Source organism: Chlamydotis macqueenii, chromosome 8 (genome assembly GCF_036417535.1).
Source record: "Chlamydotis macqueenii isolate bChlMac1 chromosome 8, bChlMac1.mat, whole genome shotgun sequence".
Lineage (NCBI taxonomy): Eukaryota > Metazoa > Chordata > Aves > Otidiformes > Otididae > Chlamydotis > Chlamydotis macqueenii.
The window spans coordinates 21,540,197-21,567,765 of NC_141563.1; the positions used below are offsets into that span (position 1 = coordinate 21,540,197).

A 27,569-nucleotide genomic window follows, 5' to 3' on the forward strand; every position below is an offset into this window, starting at 1 on the left:
TGTTGCTTTGAGGGAGGGGCGGTGGGTTGGTTTGTTTGCTTTCAGAGACCAGATCGTATTTGGGATCAGTTACTTCCCGGGAATAGCCTGGGAAATGTGGTTTTCTTTCCTTAAGATTATCAGTGTTGAAAAGTTAGTCTCTTACCACAGCAAACACAACTTTATATTGTTCAAATCAGAATAGCTACTGTATTCCTGTTTATAAATACTCAATTCTAGTGCTCAGCATGAGGTACAGAGCTTCTGTTGTTTTTTTCTTTCTTTCATTATTATTTGATCCCTTATGGTATATACATACACTGTCGTGCTTGCACTCACAGACACGTGGACACCCTTAACACAGCTGATTCTGCAGAAAGGAACTGGATAAAAAGAGAGGGCAATACCTACACGCGTACCATCATTCACTGCAGTATGAAATATAATATACTTGCTGTTATTAGAATTAAGAATCTCAATGAAAAATAAAGATAATTTTGAAGTAAAGCTCTGTATCCTTGCTAAAAGTAACACAGTTAAGTAGTTTAACAGATTCTTTACTGGCATAAGACAAAAAAACTGTCCAAACCAAAAAGCTACTTTTAAAGGTAATTGACAATTAAGGTAATGACTACATAAGATATAGTTTCAGAATAATGTTTTAAATGTAGTTAAAAAAAAAAAAGCAAAGCTTCTAAAACCCATACTCAATTCAGTGTTGTTTGTTTTACTTTTTTATTATTTAAATACACCATACTAGAGCAAATGTCTCTGAAAATATCACAAATAAAAGATTTTTCTTCATTCAGCAAATTAGAAGTAGGTGAAAATTTCTACACAGTAGCTGCTATGAGCCTGACTTTTTTTTTTTTTTTTTTTGCCATGGGAAGTAGCAACATTAGGACAAAAACACTTACATGCATACATACATTGTATTTTACAGAGATACAATAAAAGTGTTTGTGATAGAATATCACAAAAGCCACATCTTTATCTCATGTTCAGTTTGATTGAAACACATTTCCTTACAACACTTAAATATACAAAGAGCAAATAGAATGTTGTTAAGGTAAAACACAGGGTACAAACTGGCCAGTGCCCTGCTAATTGTTAATGAGGGTAGAAAGCAGATTTCAATGCTTCTTTTAATTAGCTTCATCAGTCATCTTCCCCACCCGCCCCCGCCCAAGATGTCCTCCGGTGGATCTTTTTTCATTTTCTCTACAGTCTCCCATTAGCCCAGGTTCATGGAGTCCTTAATGTTCATATTCAGTCATTTTAATACACCAATAAATGTGGGAAGGGCAATCAAGAATAAAGAAGGTGCAATGGTATGGAGCTGGCATTGATGCTAGCTACAAAGGTGACTTGTCTACTTGGAGACATGGGATCCATCTGTGATGAACAAAATTTGAGATGAAGGCACGCATTCTGCATTACTCTGACCTTTTAGCAGACCTGTAAGAAATAAAAATGGGTATCTTAGCTAGAATACTAAATTTGAGATAGGAAACTACAACATGACTGCTTTTGTCTTTTCCTTATTCACTAATGTCTTTTTTATTAGATTACTTTCCAACTGTGACTTGATTAAGGCTTTCTACACTATCCATTCATATTGCTAATGTTTCAACTTCACATAGCAAAAAGCAAACATTTTCTGCAGTTTCACCACGAAAAAGAGCAGACGTGGGGAAAAAAAAAAAAAGAGACGACAACAATAAATAAGTGTATTTTCTGGTAACAAGCCGTACAGTGACTAAGGTGTTTTTCTGGGCCCATTTTAAAAGGGAAGAAACATTATGCCATGCCTTTGAAGAAGCTAGTAATATGATCTTATAATGGGAAGAAATAGTGTGTAAAGCAAATAAGAAGTACAGCCAATATCCTCCCAAGACACCTTTGGTTAATATGCTGCATTGCACAACAGCTAAATATAGATATTTCAGGATTACCCCCCCTCTCCCCTTAAAATTCCTCATCTGGTGTGTTAGTTAATGTTACATAAACATTTTAATATATGAAGTCAAACATGTGCTTTCACACTGGTGTTAATGAATTGCGATAATTAAAAGTGTCTAACTCAATAAAAATCTAAACTTTCATGGATAAAATAGAAATGATCATCCACAGTCTTCAAATACAATCTGTTTGCAATTACCAAAATGAAATAATATATATTAGATTTTTATGGTTTTTAAATGACATTTTGCGCTTCCCAGGAAGTTCTTTTTTCACCCTTTCTCTAAGTTACTAAAAGCCTGAGGTCTATTAGTAACTGCAACCCCCCACTTTCAAGCTAATTAAAGTAGTAGAGGCTTGGAGGTTTAATTCCCCAGAGCTGAAGCTCAGTATGAGAAAGGTAATTTGTCTGTCCAGAACAAAGATTACGGAGCAGCCAGCAAGCATATTTAATAAATGAGCATCAAATATCTTCTACTATGGACACAGACAACACCAATTATGTAACTACAAGGGAATTGTTGAGTGATACGTAAACTAGAAGATTTTTAAGATCTTCTCTGAGAGGCGTAATCTAACTCATACTTTATTTAAAAGTATAGAAGCTGAAGACAAGCGTTTGTACGAACATTGCCAGACGGTGGAAAATTTACACTTTTAGTAGATGGTAATACTGTTGCAAACAAGAAATACTACAGGAATACTGCCACTACCAAAAAATCATAGAGAATTCCTGACAATACAGCCCCTTCAAGTGAAGCAGCAAGCAGGACATCACAAACTAAGAGTCTGCATTCTGCAGGCAAGCAGTACCGAGTTTGGATAAAACAGGTTTGTTTTTTTTTTTTTTCAAGTGATGGGAAGTTATAATTTACATTGCAGGAACAGCCCCCATCACTGCATTTGTCTCCTTATAAAGAAAAGTAAGTCTCTAAACAAAGTTAGGCCATGCAACCCCTTCCGCCGGCACCAATCGCCCACAGGTATGAACCCGCAAGCTGCATCAAGACAAGAGCGAGTTCGTAACTGTCACCTTCACATACACAGCAAAAATGTGTTTTAATGCCGGGAGTATGTCTCAATCTCTTCAGTTTAATAAAAAAAAACCTTGTGAATATTCTGCTATGTCTATAATCTCTAGTGGCAGCATAACCTGGAGACTGATTGATCTTTAATGTTTAATAAAGAGTATCTGTTACAGCCAAATCTGTCACAGTGGAAGAACACATTTAATTAGTAGCCCTAAAACACACAGCTTTCTGGAGAACCTCTCTGATGTAAACATCTTTAGACTGTTCAAAAGCCAACACACAAAACACGACTCTTTTGGCACCTGCCCCTGTAGCTTCCAAAACTGCAGAAACTTGACAAATCTATGAATTATCATCAACTTGTCTCCTCAACCATATTTCAGTTTTCTGGGGTTCAGGTGCCCTTCAATTCCCCTTTGAAACTAGTAGGAGAACTTACACCATTTTCTAGGGAGATTATACTGTAAAGAAAAACTCCCCAAATTATAATCTCTCCCCTCAGTCTTCTCCCTAATACCTCCTCATCTGGCTCATCACTGACTGTAGCAACGCAGTTAACAGTCGGTGACAGGAGCTAATAAAAACCTGTTCTCACTGTTTTCTCTGCATTTACCTTCTACCAGGCGTCTACAATCGCGAGCTCTGCAAGCCCAGTCCAATTTTACTTCTCTTTTCCATGTTCTATGTTCCTCATCATGTCTACTGCTTTTATTGCAACTAAATCATTTTTATGTTTTGCTAAGGCATAGTAAGAAACTGATAAAACTAAATGACAATTTAGACACCTATTTGAAGTTACATTAAACTTTACATGCATAGAAGACAAGTGGATAAACCACTCTCTCGGAATGGCAAGCCTTTTACTGCAGTGTATAAAGATGAATGGTTTTACCTATATTTTGAAATGGGATACCTACAAATATTCATTTAACAGATTCACTGCTAGCTAGTCTATATTATTGATTTGTTTCATTAAAATTCACAACAGTATAAATCTATGAATCTTTAACTGTATTTGTACTTCCTTGAGAAGAGGCTGCACATTCTCCTCCAATCTTAATTATCTTTGTTCTCTCTGACTATATAGGACTTCTGTACTCAACTCTCTCATCACTTCGATTGACAAATTAAGTAAATAAAAAAGGTCCATGTTTTATTTTGATGTAATTACATTCACTGTATAAGACTTGAAAGAATACTTAAAATTAATCGGTAAATTTATGCACAGAAAAAAAAGCAAACACGGATATTAAAATGTAGCAACACAACAACAACAAAAAAATCATGGAAATTAAAAACCAGTTTGTGTTTTCTTGGACATATTTCTCCACTAAATAAAAGCACTAAAAAATATTCTGTACATTACAGAATAGATCAGCCTAGCATGTCCCAGATTTTTTTTAATCTCCCAAATTCCTGTTTGCAGATAAATGTTATTTTTTGTGATCCTTATAGACATTAATGAAGTTCCTATTGTAAATCTATAAAGAATTACCAACTGAAGTGTGCACTTTTTGTTTCATTGCAATAACTCAGTGCTGTGTGATTGCCTGGGTTAATGATGAAAAAGTCAAATATACTATCAGAGCTGATGGAAAAATCTATCACCAATCTGAAATTAAAATTCATCTGTGGTCAATAAGATTTAATATCCATGCAAGTGGCGCTGTAAAGAGTAAATGAATCAATGTCATCAATACATAATCAGTATGAAATATGATGTGAATAAAATTATGTGCACGAGTCATACATTCACTCTTTTCTGGACCAGGGTGGAATGAACAGTCTCTTAACTCAAGGTTGACAGTAATTGTTACAAATTAGGCACAGCAGTTATCAAAATGCACTCACTTGCATAGCTTTAGGACTTATTAAGGAGATTAAAATAGATCTAAAACTATCTAGTTTCAGAGTTACAGGACAACTGTTGATCAGAATTTTTTTCTTCTTCTTCTCCTCTGTATGATTTGTACAGTCCTTATTTACTGATTTAGCTAGAAACCAAGAGCTATCAACTACAGAGACAGACAATCTCTAGTTGAGCTATTAGTGTTATGGAGCGATAAGAAAATAGTACTTTGGTTTTAAAATCTGAATTATGACATACAAAACAGACAAGAAAATACTTCTGAAAGAGCACCCCAGCACGCTTCCTCAGCTAAAACCTTAATATTAAAGTGAAATACACTGGTTTAGTTCAGGAACCTTCTCTTCACAAGACATTTATTTCCATATTAAAGGATCTACCTGTCCTCCCACAGAAACCTGCTCTCTTGTAGCCCTTAATTTCAAGATTATAAAATAAAATACTTCTTCTTTTTGTTAAGAGTTTAAATTAGCATATGCTCTCCATTTCACTTTGTACATAAGGAGTTCAACAGCTGTACAGATGCACATGCATAAACCAAAATAAACTGACTCACACTATATGTCATATTTAAAAGGTCAGTATTTTCTCCCCACACCCCATGCCTAAGTTATTTAAGGTAAGTTCAGTTACTCAAAGGTCTCCTTGCAGGGGTGGGGAATGTCCACTATCAGAATGAAAATAAATTGATCTTCATTTAGCTCTAATAAAGCTTATTAGTAATTGTTGAGTATTCACCTTCTGGTCTGGCAGTAGTGGATTACTCTGAAGTGAATTCAAATGGCCGTTGATGAGAGCTGTAGGTCTATCATGTTCACAAAATAAACTGCCATTGATGTAGTGAAACCGATCTCCAGGGACCAGGCGATTCCGGCAGGTAGAGCATGTAAAACACTGAAAAAGGAAAGACACAGCAAGTGAAACTACAGCACAAATTAAGTATGCTGCAGGTTTGAAAATTACACTTCAGAGACTGCGAGTTCAGTTGAGATATGGAGCTGCTTGGCTTCTAGCATCTCCAAATACGGCATTAGCTTTACCTGTTGGGACTACGCAGTACACAACTCAAGTATAGTTTTACCGATTATGAGGGAACAAAGCTGCACACTAAGGGAAGCTTTATAATATATACTCGTATTTCTAGTTATGGCTTTGCATTTTGTTCATAAACAGATGCAGATTTTATACTAAGGAAGCACGGCAGTACTAATCAGCTACTAAAAAAAATACGTAGAAAAATCCCTCACCTTAAGATGATAGACGTTGCCCTGTGCCCTCATGACCAGCTCACTAGCAGGAATGGACTGTCCACAGGCACTGCAAGCACCACTATTTCCAAATAACCTGAAACAGAGGTGATGATCATGAATAATTTAATACACAGGAGGCTCTGAGCATTTTTGCGCATCACTGCAATGGTTTATTACACAACTATTTTAGACTGCTGACCCCCGCCTGCCAACTTGCTTACATGTCGTAATATGAAAAAGTGTTATTTTTGTGTAACAACTGGTAGCTTCACCCTACCTTGGATGTGGTTACACAGGATTTAATCAGAAATATTGACTTACACCTCTAGAAACACAAACAAGTCTGTACTACACACATTTTATCAGATTACTGGGTTCATCATAAAAAAAAAGATACAATTCATGACTGGAGTTTAAATGCATTGTGTCCTTGAAATTATATGAAGAACTCTTTTGTACTTTAATCATATCTTGAAATATGAGTCATCAAAAGGGTTAAGAGGATTTGATTGTATATCTAAGAAGACATCATGCTCAGTGTATTGAAACTCCAGTAAACCTCCATCAGTGCAGAGTTTCCATTAGAAACTCTCTGCTATCCAGGTTGATATATAATGTGTATGGGTTAACCTTTTCAATCATGGTGTCAACACTTTAGATTTGCCTCTGCTCATCTCTTTCATCCTAACCTTCTCTCTCTCTTGATAATGAAATGCTTGCTCCAACTTCCCTCTATCTGCTCCTGAGTCCACAATTTAGATTACTTCATCTCTGCTAGCAACAAACTGAATGAAATTTCGATTTGAGCAGAAAGTAATTTACCGGGATCTGGACCCATTTGTCATCATATCTCTCTGGGTGTTTGCTGTATCACTGCAGTTTTCCTATGCAATCAAATGAGACCACAACATCTGCCATTGGGGGGGGGCACACGCAGTGGGGGGAGGGGGGAAATAGGCAGAAGAGTGGTGAAGAAAAATATATACATAATTCTTCAAATCCATTTAAAGGCACAACGCATCGATTCAAAATGTAACACAATAATGATTATTGAGTTCTACTTTTACAGGCTAGAATTAGAAAACCTTTATTTGCTTCTGCACCCATCTCTAATATACACAAATATTTGTAATGACTACCACAATCATTTCGCAGTAAAAAAGGAAACCAAACTAGCTGGCAGGGTCACAGACCCACTTTTCTGCACGATGTAAAACATAGTAATAGGATTTACAAATTAGCATATTGGTGTCATAATAAATATTAATATTTGCATCTCCTTTCTGTCCAAATAAAGTCATAAAATTCTGTTTGTGTCAACCTAGGAGATGCATTACAACAGAATACCCGTAATCTGAATGATTGCAGTGTGCCTCTGTATAAAAATAATTGCTTTGAATTTTCAGAATCCGAGCTCGCAGAGGAGGCTTGTCATGTTCAAACTACTAATTTGCTGTCGCCACTTTATTGAAAATAGCCTGTAAGTTGTTATTAAATGTATCGACTGAACGACAGAGAGAGTAGTAAAACTGCCCCTTAAGATGGCTTTTAATAGGAAGCTGAGAAACAAATTTTGCAGCAGCATCGATTTGAAGAGTTCAATCAAAACTCCATTTCAAAACTAATTAGTCTGAGATCCACGACACATTGACACGTTCTTGCAGAATCACAGTGGCTACAAAGGGAAAGCAGCACCAATACATCGTCAGGACCTGCAGCCAAAGGGACTGCGCTGTCTGGGAACTCAGTCCATTCTCAGGGCATCTTCCAAACCAGGACCAGTTCCGAGTAGTTACACGATGATCCAGGTTACTCCCAAAGCTTTATGATACGCATTTTTGTTCCTCCATTGTTACTAGTAATGAAGTTGGCACGTCAAAAAGGTGCGGGGGGAAGCACTGCGAGAGGAGGCAGCGAGGCACTGTTACATTTCTAGAGCACAGATCCAAAAACCTAGGGTGAGGGGTGGGACAACGACATTGCTGGGCAGGCTGGAGGCAGGAGGGCAAAGTCCTGCAGATGAACAGGCAGTGTTACCTGCCCGGGACAATCTGAACCCAGCGAGCGGGCTCTGGCAAACGCCCACCCCATACGATTGCACCACCCAACTGAGAGCACAGCTTTGGAATACTGATCTCATGGCACTACTTGTCTTCATTAAGCACTCATCCGTTATACAGCTCTCTCCCACTAGAAGTGGTGGTACACCTTGAATGTCTGGGAATTCTAATAAATGGAGTCAAACTAATCTAGAGGCTTTCCACACATCATAGGTTTTCCCTAAGCGTGTTCCCAGAACCGCCGTGTTTTGGAAAGTCACTTCAGCTGAATCTTCTGCTAAAATTCCTAAAAATTACTTGCAAAGTCAGAACACCTTTCTGCTGCTTTGTATTATTTAGCAGGAAAATGAAGCTTATTTTTCCTTCTCTACTGTTATGAATGGTCTTATTTATTCTGTAATACCATTAACAGGAAAAAGGTTTTATCTTTTAAAAAAATGTTATTCCTCCTTTCCAGTAAAGGAAGTCTTCCACGGTAACTATTCTTTACTGAAAAAGTTGTTTCACATGGTTTCTGAGAGGCTGGAGAGCTAATTATCTAACCAGGGGGACTGTCCAGGACAGTATTTGATTTAAAAGGCTTGAGGCTTTAGGTGCTCAATTAAGTAGCTATCGGTCTCAGACTGGACTTTAATGGGCTCTTTTCTCTTTAACTGCAGCAATGGGTAGAGATACCCCAGGTCAGGCTAATTAAAGCCAGGGGACTCTTTAATTGTGATGACAGAATTGGTTTCAGTTTCCTCTTTGGGTCCTCAGTCCAAGAAGGTCATTAATATTTCAACATTTGGGCAATGCAATCAATCACAAACATCAAGAGGTTCCCTATACGGACAAGGCAGCTCTTCTACACTTGGCAGCATTTTACTGAGCCACCTTAAATTAACTACTGCGTGGTTCCAACACAGCATTCCCCACACCCCCGAACACACAAACAGTCCTGGTTTAGGGTTTGGGTCTTTTTTGTTTCAGAACTTTCACAAGAGTGGGAACGAAGACAGCAAGAAATCTCTACAGCCCAGTTTCCCATCTTGCTGCTAAAAATTCAGTATCAGCAGAAACACATCTCTAGCAACTTATACTAACAAAGTAAGGTTCCAGTTGTTTCCAGAATTGTGGAGACATGTAAGTGCTCCGACTCTTGCACAGCAGGGTGCACATTTGGGCCCACAAATATATACCCAAGCCCTAGCAAAGACAAATGCACATCCAGACCTACTGATCCAGAAGCGATTGGTGTTTCTGTACATTCCCTATATTTAATCTAAATTCTGCACCAGCTATATTAACTGTAACAAAGAAAGGCAACACAGAAATTACGCCTGGAGCCAAGTCCATTAAAGGTACTTCAGAATAACTAGAGACCAAGCACCTTAAAAGCACCAGAAGCTATTGATACTTAAAAGGGGGGCTGTGCATAATGGCAAGTGCTGCATTAGAGAAGGGGAAGAAAAAAAAAACAGCCAAATTACGCTTGGTTAATTCAGAGTAACAGATCTGCCCCCAAGTGAATTGGAGGCCTTGAATTAATTCTGTTATGACAAATCAAGATAAACGTTCCCCCTAAATTGCATGCGATTTAATTAATTTTTGAGATCCTGGGTTTTTTTTTTTTTTTCCTAGTTAATAGTTCACATGCTCCTGTGCTGTCATTGTGCTTGAGTGGGCAGACTTCAAAGTGATATTAAATAACCAACTATTAGATTTACCTAGCACGTCCTATTGGAAAAGTGCCATTTAATTACCTAGCCTGTTCAATTAAAGGGACAGCATTCCCCGCACACAGCAGCTTGCCGCTGATTACCAGGGAAATGAGCTCGCTGCCTGCCGGCCCCCTCCCCGGCGCACACTGCGGCTGCGGGCAAGGCGGCCCCGGCCCCGGCCCGGCTCCGCGCGGCCCCACGCACCCCCCGCAGAAGGGGCCGGGCGCGCCCACGCCACGCGGAGCGGGCGCCCGCGGAAGGGAGGGGCCGCGGGCGCTGCCCCTTTAAGAAGCGCCCCGGCAGCCCCCCCCCCCCCTTCCCCACCACTCCCTGCTCTCTCTTAGAGGCCAATTTTGTTAATTAAATGTTTTGTTTGCGACGCGGCTCTCATTCATTTCGGACACGTCATTCCGAGCAGATCTAAGCCAGGGACCAGATCTCATTAGATAAAACCTATCAGAACTAAGAGAAAATGGAGGAGACACTAATTAAAGCTTTTAATTGCGCGGATTCGCTGCCACGCTGCTGCTTTATCTGGCACCGGGAGGTTGGGAGGGCTCCGCTCCGCGCCCCGCCCCGCCGGCGCGCTGCTCGCGGTGGGGCTGGCAGGGAGGGGGCCGGGACCCGCGCCCCCCTCGCCGCTCCCAGGCACCTCGGCGTTCGGTGAAAGCCGCTGCCGCCGAAGCTCGGCGGCTAATTTGTTGTCGGGTTTTGGAGGGGGAGAGGGAGGGAAAGGGGAGTGCTGTGTTGTGGAAACAACAACAGAAAACCCACACACAACCTCAGACGGCTACAAAAGCTCATTAAGGAACGGCCCCGTGGTCTTGGCCCCGAGGAGTCGGGTCCCCTTCACCCCTTCGCCCGCCGGGCTGATCAATCCCCTCTCATTTTGTGTCTGGCGTGCCCCTGCGTCTCCGGCTAAGGACTGTGCCCGTGGCTCTTGCCTGGGGAAGGGAATGCACTGCTGCAAAAGCCCCACGGAAAATTAAGAGTGGAGAAGATGGCAGAGGGGAACCGGAGAGACTCGCTGCCAAATGGGTGGCATCGCCTCCACAACCAAATGAGGCCATTTCAGGCGAGAAAAGGGCGAGGGCCCCGCTCACGCCAGTGCAACCCAGGCAGAAGCAGGCAAAGCCCATTTCCAGCGGGAAACGTCCAAGTTTAGCAGGGCCTGGCCATCCTACCCCACCTTGAGTGTACGGTGTCCAGTTCAAGTTTCAGCAAGCATCTGTCAGAGTTATTTTTGCAAGTCAAATTACACAGATCTAAAGAGAAGTCAGGCGATAGAACAAGGAGATCAATTCAAAACCCTCATCTGACAAAGCATCCCATTCATAATCACCTACATTAAAATAAACGAGTATTAATTTTTGGCAACACAAAACCAGAGGATTGTGATAAGCTTGCCTGAACTTGCCTCTGGGACACAGTGGACGCATCTTCTCTTTTTAATTAATAGTAATCAAACAGGAGGGTTTGTTTGATGGTGTTGGTCGAGTGATGAATCCGTACTATTCAATGCATCTTAACAGTAGTGTCAATTTTTCCACTTCAAACGAGGCTGTTTCCCTAACACTGTTCTGCTCTATTTAATTACAATTCTGCCAGGCTTAGGCTTGTTGCTTGGGATGATGACCAAAAAGCACGATTAAACTACCCCCATGTGCTGATTTTCTAGCATTTCTCTCTAAGAATACCCCCAAACTAGCAAAGCTAAGGCTCCGATTCCTCAAAAGATACCGAGGGCTGCATTTCACCTTCTGAACTGACCGAAGGTGCAGCCCTGTATCGGGACAGAGGCTGCAACACCAGAGCAACCAAGTCTTAACTGCGGCTGACGAAGGAGGTCTCCATGCATAGGCACACATTCAGTACAGTCCTCATCTTCTCAAATAGAAGTCAAGTTTTACAACATAAGCAAACTTGAAACACTGATTTTTTTTTTTTTTTCTTCAGAAAGGAAGGAAAAAAGTAGAACTTCTTGGCCATCGGGAAGAAGAAAAACCTGGGCTAACTCTTGACATTTACTGTAAATGAGAAGCCAGAAGCATTTAAACAAACACAGTTTGTTTTAACTAAGCATTTCTGTTATGCCGGGAAGGTATGGGGCTTTTTTGTTGTTTTTTTTAATTACTGAATGTTGAAATAGAACACCTCCTTGAAGCATTCATGTGCATCAGTCTATCAAACCATTTACTCAAATTAAATGTGTAATCCTCCAAAATGCCTCCTTTTAAATTAATGAGTTTAAGTAGCTTGAGTTCACCTGAAAAGATCGCGCAGGCACCTGACCTCATGAATTCTTTCTATTAATTATATTGGAAACTCGTTGGAAGGGATACTCTGCGTAATCTTACTGTACCCCAACAGATGCGAGATTAGTAAGGCTTAGTTCCCCCTACCCAAATCTGTGGCATTTAACGCCAACAGCTTCAAAAAAGAAAGAGAGAAGAAATAAAGGGCAAGAGCGTATCCCTCCTCTCCCGTCCCCTGTGTTTTCTGTACTGGAAGTTAAGAAAAACGTCGGTTTGAAGCTTCTCCCTAACAATGTGAAGACAAACATCATAGCACCGGTTTTGGCTACAAGTAGAATCAGTGGCCCTCCAACTGACGGTTAATCAGCTCTCTCTCAAGGAGAAGAGAGAATGAGTCATTCTGTTTCCACTCAAAGGAGTTTAAAGGTGCTTATGTAAATATCATAATTAATCAGATACTAAAGGCAGGCATTTCATTATTTAGCACCTCTGCCACAGCCTTATTTAAGCCCTACGATTTTAACATTTACCGTTCAGATATGCACACTTCTCCCTCAACACTACAACAAAGCAGATTAATTTAGCCTCTCTGATTGCTGTTTATTTTTAGTTAGGACTTGTTTTGTGCTGACAAACCACTTTAAAGTTACAGCCGTCGTTCCCCCCCCCCCCCCCGTTCCCTCCGCCTGGCAGCCGCCGCTGCGCCCCGGGCTGGGCGCTGACACCCCTCCCCGCTCCCCTGGAAGGAGCGGTCCTGAGCCACCCCCCGCCCCGGGGCACGGGCAGCCGCCCGCCAGAAATGAAGGGGGGAAAAAGGGGAAAGCGGTCCCACCAGCCTCACCTGATGTAGTCGTTTCTGCAGAGGATCATGCCGCTCTTGGTGTAGCAGGAGGTGCCGATGTCCCCCAGCTGGGCCTGGCAGCAGGAGCACTTCAGGCAGCGGCTGTGCCAGTAGCTGTCCATGGCGTAGAGCAGGAAGCGGTCGGCGATCTTCCCCCCGCAGCCGGCGCACCTCTTCCAGGAGAGGGAGCCCGCCGTCACCGGGGGCGGCTGCGAGCTGCCGCCGGGGTTCACCATGGCCTGCGCGGGGAGAGGGGCGCGGCGGCTCAGCGGCGGGGCCCGGCCCGGTTCGGTCCGCTCCGCCCGCCGCGGGGCCAGCGCCGCTCCCGGGCCCTGGCGGGGTTCAGCCGGGCCGGGGAGCGCGGGGAGCAGAGGGCGTGGGGAGGGAGGGGGTGGGAAGAGAGAGCAGGCCCCGCCGCACCCCCCACCCCGCTCCGGGCTTGTGCAGCTGCAGCTCACAAGTCAGGAACAGTCCCGGGGTTTGTTTTGCTTACGAAAAAAAAAAAAAAAAAGTGTGTGAAGAGTGAAAAAAAAAGTTGTGAAACTGGTTTTTCAGTTTAGGAGAGACTCCGCCGGCTCGGGGCGGTAACGAGGGGCTCGGGACCGGCCGTCCAGACCTCGGGATTTAAAAAATTTTTTGTTGTTGTTTTATTTCGGAGACATAAAGGCACCCAGAGAAAACACTCCAGACTGAGGACACTGGCCCGAATAATAGATCATTGAACTTTAGGACGCCTGTTAACTTCCTACACAAACATACTCAACTTTTGTCTCGCTAATCTGCCCTTGATCAGCAGTCTAAATGCTAAAGCTTTTTCACAAAAAAAAAAAAAAAAGTTTACCGGCCATAGGAAAGCAGCAGAGTAATGAAGCGCACTGCTCCGGCGGGAGTTACTCTGGCCGCCCCCCAAACTGCTACTGAGGGCATTTTTCACTTTCTAATAAACGCTTTCTGCAAGCAGGACAACCCAGAGATAATATAGGAATCAATTCATAAAGCTTACTCTAAACCGATTAATTTGTTGCCTTCAATCCAGAGTCCAATAAACTCCCGGTGTTCCTCCAGTCACTTATACTATAAAAAGATCAAGTTATTTACTGCCAATTAAGCAGCATGTTTTGTCTTTGTCCTTTGTAAGCCGTGTGCGCTCATGCCGAGGCATCTGGCGATCTGCTCGGGACCTTCACACCGACACCTCCCGAGCGGCCAGGACCAACTTTTCCTGCCACCGGCCCAGCTCGGCTGCAGGAGGAGGAGAACCGAGGCGATTTTAAACACATATCTCCTCAGAAAAGAGTACCTGGAGGTATGTCCAGTGACCGCACAATAAACCAGAAGAACTGCACCAATTAAGCTGTAACAAAAACCCCGGGACTTTGGAAAGAAAACCACTCTAAAAGCCATTAGCATTGCATTTATCCGAACGCATCATATACCTTTATGTAAATTGATTTCTGATGCATTTGTTCAAGGAATTGCCTTTTGTTACAGTTTCCAGCTACAGCCCAAATGAAATCTGCATTTCCTGCTCCAAGTCCTTAAACCATTTCCCTACGCTTTAAATCACTTCGGATTTCTTAAAAGAAAGAAAAAAAAAAAAGCCTCCATGCCACCACCTTAGCCCGTCTTTGTCGAAGGCAAATACATATAAATATAAAATGGGAAACGTTACACTGAGAAAACCATCCAGTAACCCCATTAAGCTAAAGCTCTTAAGGACAAGCAATACCTTAATGCTGATTACATCTAAAAAGATGAATCAAGAGGACTGACCAGAAAGTGACTCCCTTGATAACTAAGGACGGGCCCTCATCAAGTTTCATTTAGAGTCGGGGGGGGGAGAAGCTTTTAACTTAAATAGGCTTACTCTAGTAATTACACAGCCAAGCAATTTAGGTCCTGGGATAGGAGTCAGTGAAATAGAAAGCAGAGCTGGAAGCTAGAGGCAAAATACCGCCACCACCACCCCCCCCCGCACCGCTTTTAACAGCGTCTCTGGTGTTTTTTTAATGGAGACCAAGGGAGGGACAAGCGGAGAGCTGGCAATTTGTAGTACAAAAATGGATGCTTAATTCACGTCTTGGTTTTAATTAGGTGATTCACCGGATTTCTCCTGGATTGAAACAAAAGACCGTGTGGGGGGCAGGAAGGGAATTGGCGAGGAGAGAAATAGAGAGCTCACTTTGATCTTTTCTGCCACTGTTTCAGAGCAGTGTTTATTACGGGGGAAGCGGGTGCCCCAGCCGCGCCCCCCCCCCTCAATTCACTGCAGAGCCCTTTCCCGGCGGCAGCTGGGGTGGGGTGGGGTGGGGGGGGAAGGAGAGCCGCCCCAAGCAGCGGCCGCCGCCGCGCTTTGTAGGCGGGGGCCGTCACAATGCCCGGGCCCCGCGGCTCCCCCGCGCCCGGGGCACACCGCTCCGCGCCCCTCCGCCGCGGCCGGCAGCGCGGGACGGCGGCGGGGCGAAGGGAGCGCGGGCACCCAACGGCGCGCACGCCCGCGGGAAGGCAAGGGGCGGCCGGCGGCACTTCTTACCTGCTTCCCCTCTATATTGCAAGAGGCCGGGCAGCAACGTCGCTCGGGGCGGCTGAGGCGGTCTCCTTGCAAAGAAACGCAGCGCTCGCCCTCTCTCTGGCTGTCGGGAGCGCTGGAGGCAGCCCCCCGCCCGGTGAGGGGCAGCCCGGGCTGGAAAAATATAGATACTGCTATGAGCGGCGTCTGCCCGGGTCCTTCCTCCGGCTCCCGCGTCCCCGAAGGGGAGCTGCAGAGCTCGGTCCCTGCCGCTGAGCCGCACACGCAGGGCGCCGCCGCCGCTTGCTGCTGCAATCGCCGGGTAAGTTTGGCAATGTGGCTTCACTTTGTACCGCTTCCCGCCCCCCCCCCGGCTCCCCCCACCTCCGCCCCCTTCTCTGGGCTGCGGCGGCTCCCGAGCCTCCCGCGGCGCGGAGCCGGCCGGCCAGGCCCGCCGAAGCGCCTCGGAGGAGAGAGGGCGAGAGCCGGCGAGTTTGAGAGGGGCCGGGCGCGCAGCTGCTGCCGGGGATCCTGCGGCGGCGGCCGGGCGGGCAGGGCGCGGGAGGAGGCCCCTCTGCCTGCCTGCCTGCCTGCCTGCCTGCCTGCCTGCGTGCGTGTGTGTGTGTGTGTGTGTGTGCGTGTGTCCCTGCGTGCGTGTGTCCGCGCGCTCCCCGCTGCCCCTCACACATGTGTTACTGACAGAGCAGAATCCCAACTACACTCCGGCTCGGCTCCGCCGTCAGCCCGCCGCAGCCAATCCGCCCCCGGCTTGTTCAGGCGGAATAATAAAACCTGCCAATCCCCGCGAAGACAAAGGAATGAGTGAAAGGGGAGGGAGGGGAAAAAAAAAAAAAAAAAAGGGAGAGAAAGGGAGGGAGCGAGGAGGAGGGGAATGGAGAGGAAGGAGGGAGTCAGGTGGGCAGCGGTGGCCGCGCCGCCCGCCCGGGCGCGGAGGGGAGTCGCGCGCGTGGCCGTTAGGGCGCCGCCCGCCCCGCCCCGCTCCCGGCCACCAGTTGAGAAACTTGGCGGCGAGGGGCGGTCCGGCTGCCCCCGGGCTGGCCGCCGCTGGCGACAGGCCCGCTCCGCCGGGGCGGCGGCGTCCATCGGAGCCCTTCCCGGGGGCTGAGCGCTTCCCTCACCGCCGCGGCCCTCGGGGCGCTGAGGCCCCGCGGGCAGGGGCGGCCGGTCCTCGCCGCCCTCCTGGTGCCCCGCCGGTGCCTGCGGCCTCCTTCTGCCCACGGGGCCGCGCACCCCCGGCCTCGGGGCCGGCTGGCAGTCGGGTCCCGTGCTGGGGCGGGGAGGAGGCCGTGAGGGAGGCGCCCGGCTCGCCCCCGGGGTGGAGGTGGCCGTGCCGAGCCGCCGGCTTTTTTAAATTCCCCCGGTGAACCCGTCGTGGGGGGGAACCCGCGTCCGGATACGGCCCGCTGCTGTTAGCACCCTGTAAAGGTTTAGAAGGGTTAAACTGCCGCAGTTGGCTGGCAGTCGGCAGCACGGCTTGTCATTCGAGAAGACAACTGCATTTCTGAGGAAGAAGTCCAAGGATGGGAGCAAATCAGAAGAAGTAATATTCAGCAGGGACACTTAAAATTGGAAAAAAAAAAAAAGCCCCACGTATTAACTGCACGATTTTGAGGCCTAAGCGCAGCACACAGAAGTACAGCACCACATAGCTAAAAAAGACCCTCACAATAACAAAAGTATCAATAAAGGTGCCGTGATGAGTGGGTGTTACGCCCGCGAACAGTTACTCCCGCAAGCAGCAGGGATTTGCTGTGGGACAGGCTCCAGCCCGGTGCAGGGCACCGCACGCCGCTGCCACGCAGCAGGGGCCAGCGTGCTTCACCGGGCGGCTCACGAACCGGCTGCATTACACATTTCCAGGATTTGGGAAAGAACAGAAAAACTTGACAATATGAGTTTCTCGACAGCAGGCCGCAGACGTAGCGGCAGCCGGCGCGGTGGGGCTGGGGGGGCCGGGCCTGCAGCGGGGGCAGCGGCCGGGGTACGGGCAGGTCCGCGCTGACCCGCGCCGCGGGAGAGGGCAGGACGGCGGCCGGCCGCGCCCGCGGGGGACGGTTCACTCCCGTTGTCAAATAACTATTTCGTGATGGCAGCGTGACGGAATGACCACTTTGCTTGCGTCCACCCTCTCTCCGCTGTCCCAGGCGACAAAGTATTTTAAACCTGTTCCCGCCGGCGGCCACCGTGGAAGGGGCGGACCCGCACAGGTGGACCACGCTTCACCCGGGAGCGCCTCCGCAGGAAGCGGTGCACCGGTACGAAAGCGCCGCCCCGCCGCCCGCCGAGAGGCCGCCGGGGCTGGCGGCCCGGTGCCCTTTGCCCACATCGCCACCTGTGGGCCGCCCGCCTTCCTGCAGCCCTGCCCTCGGCCCGGCCGCGGGGGCGGGCGCCCAGCGACCGGCTAAAATCCAGGGGGAAAAAAAAAAATGCTTAGCGAGGAAAAACATACTGGGGAAAACACAGAATGCCGTGGATATGTTTTGTGTCTAATTATATAGCAAATAAAACATTGTCATTTGAATGGCACCAGAGGTACGATTTAAATGAGGGAGAAAAATCTATTTCTGTCTTTCTCCGCAGACTGGGACGTGTTCGGAGTCTGCTCAAAGCGGACTGGGAGCTCGTGGAAAGCCTCTGCGGGGAAAGGGGGAGAGGACCGGTGTTGTGGTTAAAAGTAATGTATTTTTTTTAGCATAGGTCTATGAAATATATCATCTGGATGTAATCTCCATGCACATATTACATTTAAACATACTCAGCAGTTTTAGATTTGTTATTTAGGATCTGGTACAATTTAAAATATATAGAGTAACAAGGCATGCTACAGATAATCAACAGTCACTGTTATTCCAGCTCTCCAACAGCTAAGAGCACGAGAATAGAGCAAATGCCAAGCTAAAATAAAATCTAAGTTGTCTAATTATCTAAGCCTGTAATAGCTGGAAACTAACAAATTCAGACTCTGGAAGAGCCATCAGGACCTCTCCTTATTGGAAAAGATATTCTACCAAGACACTCTGCTATAGGCACTAAAATGTTTACTAGACTTAAAACTGATAGCGATACAGAAAAATGGGAGTTACCTTCTCGAGGAGCAGTTTTAAATGCTTTAATGACGTCTTCCAAATACCATTACAATGTTGATATGTTTTTCTGAAATCTGATCTTCACTAATTTTTGTGATTAATTTTTACAGAGGAAACCTTAACTGAGAGCATTTTGCAGAGCAGTATTTCTCTAATTTTTCTTTTGTGCAGCATCTGCTGTTGCTGTGCTGTCATCTTCGTTATGTTTTTCATTGTCTATGTGCCATAATGTAATTAGTTAGTTCAACATCATCTGTGCTATTAGATGAGATGTTTCTATGGTAAGTTAACATAGTTCTGTGTAATTGGTAGATTTCAGCAGTAGGCATGAATGTATCCATCAACTTTAGGTCGATTTGAGTCCGCAAGATTTAAATTCACTTGGCATACATTATTCTTGGAGACTGTTAATTTTGGCTGAATGGAAAAAAACACAATGCAGAAGAAAATCTGGCTGCTTATATCGTGGTACTGTTGGAGTCAGGGAAAGGAAAGCATAAAATTGCTGGCTTAGTAGTTGCAATCTGAATGTCTGGAAAATGTTACAGCCTGTGATCCAAATCATTCTTAAAGCTAGACGTGCCCTAAGATAGCAGGTAGTCCAGAATTCATCAGGGTTATCTCTCCATTCATGAAAGGAGTCTTGGTTCTCTCCCTAAATACTGCATTCCTGTGGGACCTCGACTGTCTTTCCCTTTTCTCATTAGAGAGAAATGTTGAGGCTGCTGCTTTGTCTTGCAATCCTCCACGCTGCACTTTGCTAGTCCTTGTGTCTTGCGAGCTACACCTTTAGAAGAAACAATTAGACTTTTAAAACAAACCTGCCCACCTAGGTCTCTTTGGAAACAGTGATGAAAAATCAACAGCCATTTGTTACTTTAAAGTAATGCATCCTTTTGCTCGCATAGGATCTTCTGGTTTAAGGCCTCAAACAATTTAAAAATGTGACTAGATTAAGTATTTAGGTCGGATATGCAATGATATGGGACAGTGTGCGTCCTGGCAGAAGCTGGAGAGAATCCTGGATGGCTTTACTCTCAGCATTCTTTTCCAAGCAGTAGACTGTGCCTGTTTGCCCCGAAGAGCAAGATAATTCACTTTTGGAAATATGTGTATAGATTCTGACTTGCTTATAAATACATGAGTAACTTTATTTACAGGAACCCAGAACTATGGAAGGTAATTAGTAAGCATGGTTCGCTTAGGTAAGGGCTTGCAAGACCCTTTATCATCACTGTATCCATAACTTCGGACAGGAGCCAAATAATATAAATGTCAGTAATTATAGATATGTATTTATATTAACAATGAAGTCCGCTTTAGGAAGAGCTAAGGCTATATTTGTAATGACCTCATACGCTAAAATTACGTTCACTAATTTGTCCTGTGCACATTCCTGTTGGGAGAATTGATATATTACCACAAGCCATCAGTAGCAGAAAGTCCTGCAACTCAAGTCAAAGACATCAGAGCTTGACATTATATGGAATTTATGTTTTAAATTAAAACTCCTTAGAGACCATTAGAATATGCGTATGTAATAATAAGTTCACTACATAAAACAATTTCACAACTGGAAATGGTATATGAATTTTGACGGAAGGCTTTACATTCTATAGTGTTTTAAGCAAATCAGTTAAAATGATTCTGATATCCTTAAACATAGATTGACAAATCATTTTTGTGATGTCATAAATATGAACAGAGTATTTTTATTATTCAGATGTCAGCATCTTTAACAAGAAGAAAACCCCTTTGACAAATACTTAAAAATATAAACTCTTACAGAACTTACCCTTTAAAGTAAAAAAATGTTTTCTTCACAGATACTTTTATAGAACTTAGGTTAACACATTGCCTCTATTTGCTAGTCACCATAACAAATGGTCAGATCAGAGGATGGGACAGCACAATTTGGTGCTGTTTGAAGGCCTAAATTATAAAAGTAGGCACTGAGCTACTTTAAATTTACAAAACAAAAAAAAAGATCAACTGGAAATTAAAAAACAAAAAACAACCCGACTAATCGGCTGACCAAAATGCTCTTACCTAATGCAGAGGTACATGTTTGTAACACCATCATTGATGCTTCTGAACATTCTCGTATTTTGTAACAATATGTTTTTGTTAAATCACTGCCACTCCTTTTCAGTCAGAATTCACTTCAAAAACTTTCAGCAGAGGAAGTAAACCTGTCTTCTTTTTCTCCGAGATAAGAAATTATTGAAACATATTAAATGTTTTCTACTCAGAGGAGACTATTGTTTTCTTGTAGCCATTTTAAAAATTTCCTTTGTCAAAGGAACATTTTTTGAAGAATGTAGCTGCACTTTGCTGTGATTTCTGAAAACAGTCCTGTGCAGAATTTAGTAAAAACAATGGCCTGGAATAATGTGTTACAATGAAAAATGAAAATGTAACTCTAGCCTGTATTATTTAATTAATTAGCCAAGTAAGTTTAAATATGCAGAAGAAATTAGTATTATGTCCGAGTGAATAAACAGCATGTTTAATATTTTTGATGGTGTTGTCTACACATAATACCTTTCTAATTGCATTGAAATTATTTTCAAAGATGTGTGTCCAGTAGCTAATCCTATGTCATTAGAATATCTGCCTGTTACGAGTGTATCCAGGAAATGAGTTATTTACTGTAACTCATTGCCATGGAGCAGTACGTCTGTTATCCTTGTGAAGTTCCCATAACCTCTGAACGATGCTGTAATTTACAGAAAGGTCCATGACTGATTTTTTCCACCTATTTTGCACCTATCCACAGAGAAGACCCTTGTGACGATATCCGCCTTGTGCTAAAGTAAACCAGTGGAGGAACAGCTGCTTGAGCCGTTTTCTCTGTAGGTCTTCAGGGGAAGTCCACAACCTAGAGTTTCAGATGATTTTGTTGCATGATACATCATTGACGGGAAGACATAGTTTCAGCTAATACATCTAGATGTTTGTGGTGACTGTTTCTGATGGAAATGTGACATTAGCCGTTGTTTCAAAAAGCTGAGAGAACGCAAGGTACGACTGAGAACTGAAACACACACACTACAGGGATATCCTGTTGAAGTTGTCTTTTTAATTTAAGGGCTAACAGCAGAGTATGAGAAAATGGAGGGTTACAAAAATAAAGAGGAAGAGCAGCCTGGTGACTTGTGTCTGGCAGAAATGCCTCTATCGCATTTGATTTGAAATTTACATAGATGCCAGTAGTTATGACATGACTGTCACTCTAAGTTCACTTAACTGGACAAGAAACAATAATGACAAACAATCAGAATGACAGTTCTCCTTCTACTCTGCAGTGAGGTTCTTCGTATCTCAATTCTGCAACATTCCTTCTGTTCACTCCGCCAGACAAATGTGCTTCTGTTATTATGATTTCTCTGTTTGACTCCGCGCAGCCTTGGTTTCAGGAAGAGTTTCTAAAGCTTTCTATTCAGTTTTTTAGTCATACCATTTATCAAAGCAAGAGTTTCTTAGTAACAGTTTTTAACATTAACTCTTTAATTGTTACTTTGCTCATGTAATCCATTATTTAAAAACATTTTCTTGCATAAGAATATTACATTATTTTTCATATAAAAATATAGCCCTCTACTTTTCTTAAGTTGTTTTTCAGAACGGGAGCGACTACTATACTCCATGACCATAACTCTTTTTATCATTCTACTATGATTCAGTAGCTCTTGCTGTCTTATAAACAATCTTACAATTAAGAGCTAATGTTAATGGAATAGATTGTTGTCATAGGATAATGGTTTCCTGCTGCTAGATAAATGCTGTGGCAATGCTAGGACATTTATTGAAAGTAATAGTGAAGACAAAGCGAAGAGATTTATTTTTAAAGCAGGTGCCACAGATCCAGTGACACCATTCTGTTACAATTGTTTTATTTCTATTTCACTAAAAGACTGATGAAGACGGAAGTGTTTTGCTTGATATATGCAAGTGCAGCAAAGTGACAGTGGCTCATTTCACTGTTACTGAATAAGCTGCATTGCACTTGGCTCAGGAAGAGATTTATTGTGCGGCTCATCCAATCAGAAAACAGTTTATCCATTAGCTACAGCTTTAAAATATGTTGTATTTCTATGAACAAGATGGGGCTTGATGCTTTCTTGCACAGAAGCAGTTAGGCATAGTTCACAGCAAAGGAGGAAAGCGAGGCCCCACAGTGCTCACTCTGCCCGTCACCCAGAAGCCCCCTTTTCCTCTGCGCCACAGGGACTGCAGGCTGGGGGGGGTGGACCTGTCCATAGCCTGTTCCCCTCCTCCCCAGTCAATGGTTCCTTGTCTCCCTTCTTCTCCAGCCAAGGGTGTTGCCTCAGCATTCGCAGAGCAGAAACGGTAGCATTGTTCCTACCAGCACTGCTGTGCAGGGGGTGGAAAGGAAGGTTTTTGACTAGTTTAGTGTTTCCTCTGTCTTTGAGTTCACAGGATCTTGAAGTTTTGGAAAATAAGCCTTCTTTCTTTTCCATGACTTTTAAAATGACTCACCCCTGAACCCTCCAACAGAGAACTGTGAAAAGCTGAGCTTGTAAAGCTTCCTAGGCTCTCTATCTGCTCTTGTGGAATTGCAATAAAACACCTTGATTACCCCAAGTATCCATCTCCGACAAAATTGGAGCTGATTGTCAGGAAGTGCATTGACCTGTTCAAGTCAATAAGCTTTCTCTGGACAGGTATGCCCCAGCTGCCTGACTTAGGCCTCAGCAGATCTTTTGTCTTTTCTTTTGAACTGTAGAGCAGCTATTCCAACTGGCAGTGTTGTAGCTGTAGCAGCTGAAGGATATCCCACAAATAATAAAAAAAATATGATCCCTTCCCACAAACTCTGATCATTCCAAAACATCTTTACAGTTATGTTGTAAAACAGCATAATGACTTTATATGACCATGAAGTCCCTGATAGGATTTCCTTAAGAAACAAACTAATTTTATTATTAAGGCCCAAGGACCTTGATATCAAACCGGCAATTCACTGTTCCAAGGACTTACTCTCCATAGCTGCTCACAGCACAGCTCTGAATTAACTTCTAAGGCCAGAGCTGGAAGGCAGTAAACACAGACACATCTCGCAAATAGGAGTTCAGTAAATGCGGGAATTTCACTTCAACCCATGTGCAGACATTCTAAGAAAATTTTTATACTAATAAACGGGCAAGTGTTACAGTACTTGTGCCAAAGAGCCAACAGATAAGGATGGTCCTCTACTGAGCCTAGCTCTTTATGAAAGGCGAGCACCAGACAGAACATCACAGAGAAAAGCAGAAATGGGAGAGACCTGTAATCCCAACAGAATGAGTCCTGACAGCTCTGAGGTCCGTCAGGTCATCTGAAGAGCACACAGGCTACAGAGCTCCAGCAAATACATACTCTTCCAACTAGATCTCCATAACAGCAGTGTATCAGACTTGACCTTCTAATGCTTGTGCCTCCCAGCATCAGTCTCCTGTCTGAAGTTTAGGGTTCACAGGGGAGTTCTAGAAGATGGAGAATTTCCACATCTTTAAAACACTGGAGTCACTTACCTAAGCACCTTTAAGGATGTGACTGTAAGTATTGTAAAGTCCTATGCTTTTATAAAAATATTTGGTGTATCTGTTTAAAGTCCCAACTCTAGAGTCATGGTCTTGATACAAATCTGCTTTCAACTTTTTAAATAGGAATTTTAAGTCTTCCTGGTTAGGTAAAAATGTTAACTCTTAAAGATCAACCAGAAATAAATAAAAATAATTTTTTTCCCATTTAGTATTTTATCTAAAAATTGATTCTTCAATTGATCTAGTAAATAGTGAGGAGTCGTGATTTCTGCATTTTGGGGATTGCCAGTACAGTAACCAAATGTCCTCTCACCACGTATTGAATCTGCTCAAAAAATCCTCCTCAGTTCAAGGTATTATTAAAACTGTTTTGTAGATAGGCTTCTGCATATTGGACAGGACTGCACAAAATCAATCCATATTTAACTTCCATACCGCATATTGCTCCCACACAGGGCCAGAATTCCCCATGTCAGTTATCCTATCTTAAAGTGAATCCCCAGCCTCTTGCAGCTGTTTTGACTGAGGCAGCTATGTATATCCTGCCTGGATCCGGCCCAGATGCTTTATTTCTATTGCATGAGATGATTAATTATGTGGTTTCTTTCTGTTTTTCTGATAGATGCTGAGGTAAGAGAGTGATGGTTGCTTAGTGCACTATTATTAAAAAGCTGCTTTTGATAGCCCTGAACAGGCTTGGGTTGTGTGCCACAACTAATCATAAAGCTGCTTACTTGGAAATGTAATGCTTGTTAATACTATACTGTACTTTTACAAGTAAACTCATTTTTGATTGGCTAGAGTTGAACTATAATCAGTAATTAAGGGTCAGCCATCCAGTAAACTCATTAGTTTACACCAATTACGTTTGGTATAGTAACTAATGATTTCAAGGATCAAGCCATTTATTTCTAAGCTTTCAAAGTATAATTATTGTGTAAATCAGATAGAGTGTAAATCTTTTCCATACGTTTTGGTTGGTAATTGAGAAATAAAATGGTTTGCAAATGCATTCTCTGTCCAGTTTTTGTTCTGCAGTAGATCTCTCTGGGGACTCTTTAAAGTATATGGAAAAGGTGATGTCAACAGAAGTGTGCATTAGGCAAACTGAGACAGGATTAATTAATAGAGATGAAAGAGAAAAGCCAGCCCCTTGCAAATCGTGGTCCTGCCCTCAACTTGGACATCACACCTTAAATGACAGTTTACAATCTTAAGCATGAGTCACGCAGATTGACAAGTATTCAAAATAGAAGAGAATTAAAAATCCTTTATGTTTAATGTATAAAGGCCTTTCCAATATGCAGTCTTTAAGATGGTGTAATCTCTGGAGCATTTTGCTTTGAAGTTTAATATGTAGTTCCTCACATCCACATAATATTTTCAACACGTTAAACAAATTAGTCTCTGGTTACAGAAGTTTTTAGACATTTACAAGTTGCCATTTAACTGAATTTAATATGTGCCAGCAAAGTTGCTCATGCACTTGTTCATTTAGAAAACTGTGCTTTTGGAATGATTAATAAATAAATCAGCCTTTCCTATTCCTTCAAGTTTGGTGTTTATTTGAGAGCAATCTACTTTAAAAAGACATTAATATCCCTAGAATTATTATTAGAATAATTGCTTTTACTCTTCTCAAAACACGCATTTTTTCTCATTTCCCTTCAGCACAGACAGCTTTCGACTCAGATATAAACTTCCTATTATTATTCCCCACTCCCTACCCTAAAAATGAAGAATAGGAATTATACACTTTTCACTAAGGAATAATTAATTTGTCTCAAGTATTAGAACAGAGAACTGCAGAATGACTTTGAATGGTAGTCTCTAAGGAGTAGCATTGTTTGTTCTCTTCGGTCTTTAATGAGCTTTAGTAAATGGCCAGGAAAAATTACCTTCTTTCTGTAATATGAGAAAAGCGAGGAATGAAGGAAGCTCTAGAATCCCTAGGAGAAAAGGGAGCAGCCACACACGCACGCACACGTGCACACACAGCCCCCTGTACCACACCACTTCCCATGGTTAGTGTTCTCTGGAACTGAGCACTAGAGCTCCAGTTTTTCCATTACAGTTAAAACATATAATGTCCTTAATATTTTTGTAGGAGAGAAAATTCCTGGATGTCTCCCACATACTGTGTCTCCCACATACAGTGTCTGGCTTATGTTGGGGCACAACTGCCTATAGCTGAGCTCTGGAACTCATTCTGGCTTCCTCTGCTTTGGCATTGATTTTGTCTTTTAAGATTCTTTAGTCTATTTTCACTGTATTTCCACCCTTAAAAAGTAATTTCCCTTACAGTGCCCCAGCCTGCTGCCCTATCTTTTAAAATACGTCTCTTCCCTCCATCCTATATTCATTGTCACTCCTGTCCGGAATGGGCAGCAGTGGCAGGTGCTTGTTTCAGCCAGGGATACAGACCTGCCGCCGTGGATAACAGAGGATGTTCAGGAGCACCTTTTCCCTCCCTTCCCTGCAGCCCCCGCGTATGTCCTCGCTACCTGTCCCATAATGCGTCAGCAGTGCTGAGGCAGCTGCAGTTGCTGCTCCGGGGTACAAGGGGAGCTGACCCACCGAGCCAAGTAAGAACACCACAGTCTGAAAGAGTCTTGTGGAACAGGGGCTCTCTCCAATCCTTCCCCTTGGAGCAGTTCCAGTTTGTATGGAATAATTAAATATTAACTGGATTGCCATGTGTGCTTGCATTACTGAGAGCAAGAAACCTGAGTTCTGTTACCCCCTTCCAGGGAGTACTTCCATACTTCGTATTAAGTATTTACTGGGGCAGGCTCTGCAGACACAGCTTCCCAACCCAGGTGAGTGTCTCCACTACAAGGCTGACAAGTCAAGCGCAAGCTTTCACACCAGAAGAAAGAACTCCGGTCCCACTCCTTACAGACCAGTGATAATCTCTTGGGTAGGGTGCTAATTCAGGGGGCAAGAGAATCAAGTTCAAATTGCCTCAGGCAGAGGCTGAATACGTCTCCCGTATCTTGGTGGAATTGCAACAGCCAGGAGAGTGAACCACAAAAGCTTGGGAGAGGAAGGGCACAGGAGCAAGGAGGAGAGACACGCAGAAGGCAGCAGCACTGGCAGTATTCTGTGAGAAAAACGCGGCGTGGGTGTCCAGTTCCTAGAAAGCAGCAGAGCAAGCGTGGTAAGTAGGTAAAGCAATGCATGGTGTTACAACACCTTAGTCTGATCGTGGCTTTGGATCATGGGAGGTGCTCTCATGGCAGACATCAGATCGCTGACTAGAGTTCAGGGTCACGAGGGATGTGAAGAGAGATGATGCAAGTGGGGAGAGCTGCCTGGACCCATCCCAGACATTTAGGGAAAAGATAAAAGTAAAAAGCTACTGCCAAAGTAAAAATCATTTCTCTCTATCATAGGCCCTCTTTAGTGCAATTGTTAGAGAATAATAAATGGAGAAAGATGGTTGAAAGACAGATAGGA

The 27,569-nt window shown here is 43.7% G+C and overlaps 1 protein-coding gene across 2 annotated transcripts; it reads right to left on the bottom strand.

The window, feature by feature from the left end:
• Nucleotides 1-690: 690 nt before the first annotated feature.
• LMO4 (LIM domain only 4) lies at nt 691-16,056 on the bottom strand. Of its 2 annotated transcripts, XM_086753914.1 has the most exons (5): nt 15,479-15,814; nt 12,946-13,184; nt 6,087-6,183; nt 5,578-5,733; nt 691-1,437 (listed from the first exon to the last, which is right to left on the bottom strand). In XM_086753914.1, the coding sequence occupies exons 2-5, from the start codon at nt 13,179-13,181 to the stop codon at nt 1,429-1,431; spliced, it is 498 nt and encodes a 165-aa protein (XP_086610040.1). In that variant the 5' UTR covers nt 13,182-13,184; nt 15,479-15,814; the 3' UTR covers nt 691-1,428. The 2 variants fall into 2 exon arrangements, with proteins under 2 accessions (XP_086610040.1, XP_086610039.1); XM_086753913.1 differs by lacking the exon at nt 691-1,437 and having other exon boundaries at nt 5,533-5,733; nt 15,479-16,056.
• Nucleotides 16,057-27,569: the final 11,513 nt, after the last annotated feature.

Excerpts from the sequence above, each read along its gene's own strand:
- LMO4 (XM_086753913.1), bottom strand. The coding sequence starts at position 13,181 with ATGGTGAACCCCGGCGGCAGCTCGCAGCCGCCCCCGGTGACGGCGGGC. Across the intron at positions 6,184-12,945 it reads TGCAGAAACGACTACATCAG|GTTATTTGGAAATAGTGGTG; the intron begins GTGAGGCTGGTG and ends CCTCTGTTTCAG. Across the intron at positions 5,734-6,086 it reads GCAACGTCTATCATCTTAAG|TGTTTTACATGCTCTACCTG; the intron begins GTGAGGGATTTT and ends TTCCTTTTTCAG.